The sequence below is a fragment of the Dipodomys ordii genome, unplaced genomic scaffold (assembly GCF_000151885.1).
Source record: "Dipodomys ordii isolate 6190 unplaced genomic scaffold, Dord_2.0 Scaffold100, whole genome shotgun sequence".
Taxonomy (NCBI): Eukaryota; Metazoa; Chordata; class Mammalia; order Rodentia; family Heteromyidae; genus Dipodomys; species Dipodomys ordii.
The window spans coordinates 7,338,712-7,345,086 of record NW_012267316.1 but is presented as its reverse complement, the minus strand read 5'-3'; the positions used below and the strand labels follow the sequence as shown (position 1 = coordinate 7,345,086).

At 47.9% G+C, this 6,375-nt stretch overlaps 1 protein-coding gene across 1 annotated transcript in view; it reads left to right on the top strand.

Moving 5' to 3' along the window:
- The window catches only part of Cidea (cell death-inducing DFFA-like effector a), a 10,480-nt gene extending 4,439 nt beyond the window's left edge, over positions 1-6,041 (top strand). Inside the window, exons 3-4 of the mRNA XM_013027161.1 lie at positions 2,192-2,373; positions 5,612-6,041. Coding sequence (XP_012882615.1) covers positions 2,192-2,373; positions 5,612-5,759 — 330 coding nt within the window. The 3' untranslated portion in view covers positions 5,760-6,041. The remainder of the gene's footprint in view (positions 1-2,191; positions 2,374-5,611) is intronic.
- Positions 6,042-6,375: the final 334 nt, after the last annotated feature.

Genomic DNA, 6,375 nt, shown 5'->3' with positions numbered 1-6,375 from the left:
GAAAAAAAGCCGGAAGTTGGCGCTGTGGCTCAAGTGGTAGAGCGCTAGCCTTGATCTGAAGAGCTGAGGGACAGTGCCCAGGTCCAGAGTTCAGGCTCACGACTGGATCCAAAAAAAAAAGAAAGAAAAAGAAAAATGTATATACAAGATGCAGGGTACCCGAGTCAAATACTTTTTTTTTTTTGCCAGTTCTGGGCTTGAACTCATGGCCTGGGCACAAGGCTAGCCCTCTACCACTTGAGCCACAGCACCGCTTCCAGCTTTTTCTGTATATGTGATGCTGAGGAATCAAACCCAGGGCTTCATGAGTGTGAGGCAAGCACTCTACCACTAAGCCACCTTCCCAGCCCAGAGGAGTGTGGCCTGGGAAATGGGACAGGGTTCAGGACTGGAGCTGTAGTTGATGCAAAGATGGTGAAGTTGCGAGTCCAAGGAAGAATTTGAGGCCTTGTCTCCACCAGGAACTCAGGTTGGGGTCTTCTGAGCTCCTGCTCTATCACTGAGCTCCACCCACTGGCTCTGGAGTCTTTTCTTGATTTGCCCTTCCCAGCCATCACCCCGTAGGGTAGAACAGGTCACCTCCACACTGATTGCCCACTCTATCTGCAGCCTGATCTATCTTGAGGCCTATTTTGACTTGGACATGAACTTCAACCAAGATATAGCCAGCAGAGGTCTCCCTCCTCAGTCTCACACCATTGAACCCTGCAGGAGCAGACACTGTGACCCTTTGAGGAAGAAGCAGAGCAGGGAATCAGCTAGCTGTAGTGCCCAAATGATGGTAGGTCACTTGCATGTTAGCTTTATGAGGACCAAGACTAAAGAAAGACATTGAGGGAGAGTCAGAAAGGAATGTGAGGCAAATGATAAAGAACTGTAGCAGAATAGTAGCTAAAAACATTTACGACTTTGTAGTCTTAACATAGTTTTTTTTCTTTGTTTTGCAGTACTAGGGCTTGAAACTCTGGACCTCCCACTTTTTGTTTTAATATATTTGTCATGTCTTTCCAATTATACAGGAAGCATAAATAGGAGGATCATGGTCCACGTTGCCCAAGGCATAAATATAAGTCCGCATCTCAAAAATAACCACAGCAAGCTGGGCACCAGTGGCTCACCCCTGTAATCCTAGCTACTCAGGAAGCTGAGATCTGAGGATTGCAGTTCAAAGACAGCCAGGGCAGGAAAGTCTGGGAGACGCTTATCTCCAGTTAGTAACAGAAAAAGCCAGAAGTGGTGCTGTATCTCAAGTAGTGAAGTGCTAGCCTTGAACAAAAGGAGCTTAGGGATAGCACTTAAAGCCACAGTTCAAGACCTAGGACCAGCAAAAATAAAAATAAATAACCAAAGCATAAAGGGTGAGTGCCTACCTAGCAAGTGCAAGGACCTGAACTCAAACCGTAGTGCCACCAAAAAAAGAAAGAGAGAGACAGAGACAGAGAGAAAAAGAAAAGAAAAGAGAAAACCTGGCCATGATGTCTTCATCTGCTTTTTCCCAACCTAGAAGGCCAACTGGAGTCCTGAGCTGTCAAAAAGTGGATTCTATAGGCATTTGTTGTGGGCCCTATTTTCCAGTAATATCAGGGGACAAAAGCTGATACACTGGGAACAACAAATGCTTACAGAAACCTGGGTCCTCAAATGCAGGACCCAAAGTCAGGTCAGACTCACCCTGAATCACTAAACAGCAAGTAGATTTGAGGAGGATTCAGAGTTAGGTATTTGGACTTAGTCCAAGTGTAGACATGTTGGCCTGATAAAACCCTGACACAGTTTTGGGTACTGGTAGCTCACGCCTGTAATCCTAGTAGCTCAGGAAGCTGAGATCTGAGGATCATGATTTGAAGCTACCCCTGAATTAGAAAGTACCTGAGACTCTTATCTCCAATTAACCACTGAAAAACTGGAAGTGGAGCTGTAGCTCAAGTGATAGTGTTCCAGCCTTAAATGAAAAAGCTAAGATACAGGCCCTGAATTCAAGCCACAGTTCAGGCACACACACACACGCACACACACACACACACACACACACACACACACACACACACACACACACAATATTCAATTAGCACAGCTTAGTTGTTGACACATTTTAAGCTGATATTCAGAAGAGTCTAATAGCAGAATCATGAAGTCTGAGGCTCCCTACTTGCGGTGTTTCTAAAGTTTGTTCCTTAATTCATTGTTCTAGGGTAGCAAGTATGCTCCAGTCTGCAAGCAGCCAAAGAAAGCAGGAATAGCCAGAGTCACCTTCGATCTGTACAGGCTGAATCCCAAGGACTTCCTGGGCTGTCTCAATGTCAAGGCCACCATGTATGAGATGTATTCAGTGTCTTACGACATCCGGTGCAATGGGCTCAAGGCCATGCTGAGGTAACAAACTCTAAGGGCTCCCTTTGGGGGCCTGGAGCCCCCAGTACCAGGCCCAGGTGGTTTAGCTGGACCAGGGCCTGGTCCATCTTGGGAAGGTGCCAATGCTGTTCCAAGCACTGCAATCCACATAGTCTTAGCCACTTAATGCTATGCCACAGAAAACACAAAGTCAAGGGCAAACAATTTTTTAAAGACAATTAAATTCTAAATGGACACTATGCTAAATCACAACTACAAAGAAGATCTAAATTTCACTTATAAGAGCTAGAGCTACAGATGTAAAAATCTGAATTCTAAACTGGGCTTGAGTGGCTCACATCTGTAACCCTAGCTAGCTACTCTGGAGGTTGAGCTTTGAGGATCACTGTTTGAAACCAGCCTGGACAGACAAATCGGAGTGACTTTTATCTCCAGTTAACCAGTAAAAACCCTGAAGTGTAAAGATGGGACTCAACTAGTAGAGCCTTGAGTAAAAAAGCCAAGCAAGAGCACAAGGCCCTGAGTTTAAGCCCCAGTACTGGCATGTGCATGCTCATGCATGCGTGCACATGCACACACACACACACACACACACACACACACACACACACAATCTTAATTCTAAGATTGAATACCTAAAATATAAGCCATGGAGATTCTGGCGTGGCTTGCTACATTAGCCACCAAAACTTCATGAATACTTTTCTACATGTGTCTTCTCTTCCTGTTAAGTGATGACACCTTGCTGGTTATGTGGCCCATTCCTTCTCCACATAATGCCAGGATAGCATCATCTCACATACTAGGACAACATCCCAGAAGAGATAGCTTTGAAAAGCCAACGTCACAATCCATGCCTCCGATTTGGTAATAGCTAGCTTTCTGTTGCTGTGACAATATGCGTGAGACAAATCATCTTAAAACCAGGAAAGGCTTTTTTAGGCTCACAGTGTGGAGCTTGCAGTCTAGGATGAGCTGTCTCTGCTGCTCCTGGCCTGAGATAAGTTAGTGTACCATAGTTGGAACCTATGGCTGAGGAGCTGCTCATCTTGTGGTGACAGAGAGTGAATTACAGGAAGGGGCCACCGTCCCACTGTCCCCTTCAAGGGTGCACTCCCATAAGACTGGAAGGTTTCCAACTAGGCCCTACCTCCCAACAGTACCCCGGACAAGGCCAACCCCTTAGCACAGCTTTTGAGGGACACTTGTCCAAACTACAGCAGAGCTGTTTATGTTGCATGGGTCCCTCTCTGGGTGCCCCTGCTTCATAACCAGAGTTGTGCCAGTGCCAGGGAGTCCTGGCCTGGGAGGGTCACTTGCAATCCTTCCTTTGAGTAACTGTGTGATCTTTCACAGTTGACTTAACCTCTCAGGTCTGAATCTTATTGTTTTTAGAACCAGTGTGTGTGAGAGAGAGAGAGAGAGAGACAGACAGACAGACAGACAGACAGACACAGAGAAAGAGAGGGGGGAGAGAGAGCGAGAAAGAGAGAGAGAGAGAGACTAGGGCTTGAATTTAGGGCCTGGCACCATTCCTTAGCTTTGTTTTAATTTGTTTTTTTTGGGGGGTCTGGTTGTGGGGCTTGAACTCTGAGCCTGGGCGCTGTCCCTCAGCTCTTCAGTTTGAGGCTAGCGCTCTACCACTTGAGCCACAGCACCACTTCCAGCTTTATTTTGCTTATGTGGGGCTGAGGCATCGAACCCAGGCCCTCATGCATGCAAGGCAAGCACTCTACCACTGAGCTACCTTCCCAGCCCCCCATTCCTTAGCTTTTTTGCTCAAGGCTGGCATCCTACCATTTGAGCTCTACTTCCAGCATTTTGCTAGCTAACTGGAGGTTAGACTTTCTTTCCTGGGCTGGAAATATCTCAGCCTCCTGAGTAAGTAGGATTACGTATGTGATCCTCCAGTGCCTGGCTTAAAATGAATTCTTCATGTTTGTGCAGGCTCCAAATGAACCCTTGTACTCCTCCAGGAAATTCCCAGTGAATCTCTGAAGCATTAATTCCTTCGGTGGAAGTAGAGAAGAGAGAGGATGACAGTGGCAGGCAGGATTTTGAAGCTAGTCTGAAGAGTACTGTCAGGTGTGGGATGGTAGTATATCCTTATACTCCAAGCACTTGGGAGGCTGAGGCAGGAAGATCATGAGTTTGAGGCCAGCCTAGACTACAGACTCAGACACTGTCTTAGAAAAAATACTTGCAACACTTGTCTTCAAGTACTGTGTGTATACCCAGGGTGGGGCAGGGCCTGTTTGTTTCTCTGAGGACCCTGTTCCCCTCTCCACTGGCCCTGTAAAGATTACCCTGCTCTTCATGGACACAGTGCCATGAGAAGTGCCCTCCTGCTCTCCCCCAGGCTTGGTCCTGCACAAAGGGGCTCACGCATGGCTTCTTGCATGGTATCATTTCCCACCTGGGCTTGTCATGATGGCCATTGCTAGAGTGGCAAACACCTGATGTCTGGGAGAGCTTTATTTTTGTGCTGAGATGGGAGAGAGCAGCTCTTTGATTTAGTTCTTCAAGTGAGGCTGGAGAGTTACAGCTTAGAAAAGTAAAATGCAGGAAATAAGCTCTACCTCAAATCCCACGTCAACAAAAGCCTTTGTGTCACTGTCTTCCAAGGGGTCCCATGGCTTCCTTAACCACGACAGAGACATTGTTCCCTAGGGTCCCGTGGGGGGCTCCAGGTGGAGGGCTGTTGGGGAGGATGTCCCTTTCCTCTGTGTGTTTGGGGGGGGGGGGCTTCAGCCACAGCTGCATGGCCCACTGCCATCTTGTGAATGGGGGAAATGGGGGCAATGGGGGAAATCTGAGCTCAAGAATAAGAAAAATGAGGCTTTAAAAAATTTCAGTTTAAAGTTCCTGGCTCAGTTTGTGGGCTTAAGAGGCAAGCCCAGGACAAATTATTCCTTCCCTGTACCTTCAAGAACAAGCTAGAATCTTCCAGCAGTCTTCATAAATCATTCGACTGTAGGATCATAATCATCCAGAGTTTGCAGCCTGATCTCTCTAAGGCATGGATGGGCTCAGCTCTCCAGTGACTGGCGGGGGACGGGGGGTGGTGGTGGAAGGGGACACTGTACATCTGCATCTTGGGGTGGCCTTGGGCAGTCTCAGGTCCCCTAGGACCGCACTAGCACTCTCAGTCCTGCAGGTGGCATTGCTCAGATGTCCTGCTGTCAAAGTGTAACCCTGCCTCTCTGAGCTCTGAGGCTCCAGGTCTCACTGACGCGGCTCCTTTCTCTTTCTGTTGCAGGAGTCTGCTGCGCTTCATGTCCTATGCTTCCCAGGTGATAGGACAGTTTCTCATCTACACAGGCACATACATGCTTCGAGTGCTGGGGGACACGGAGCAGCAGCCTCCGCCTCAGTCTCAGGACCAGGGCTGGTTCAGGTACAAATAGTGGGACCCCATCTGCTGAGGGCTGGGCTGGCCCTCTCCTCACAGGGAGCCCATTAATGAATTTCTAGGATGCTGCTGTGTTATTTACCACGAATGCATGTAGATGGCTGGTTCCCTTTGCTGGGAAGGGCTCCAGGAGATGAGAAGGGGGCTTGGTGGTGCATTAGGAGAGCTGTGCAGCAGGTTGCCCAGGAGGGGGAAGAAGACATGGAGGGGTTTTGAGGGCTACATGAAAGGTAGCATGACTATGTATCAGACCCTCTGGGGATCTCACATGCTCCAATAAAACCATCACAAGAATCACAGTAAGACGTGTCATATCTCTGTCATCTCTCCAAATGCAACAAAAACCCATCACATAGAAACAAAATTCAGCCCCAAATGTTGGGCTGGTGCTGGGTCTTGAGCTCAGGCTCTCAGCACTCTCCCTTGGCATTTTTTGCTCAAGGCTAGCTCTACACCACTTGAACCTCAGCTCCACTTCCAGCTTTTTGGTGGTTAATTGGAAATAAGAGTCTCATAGACTTTCCTGCCTGGCCTGGCTTTAGACTGGATCCTAGGAGCTCAGCCTCCTAAGTAGCCAGGATTAGGAGTGAATCGATTATGGTTTGAAACCA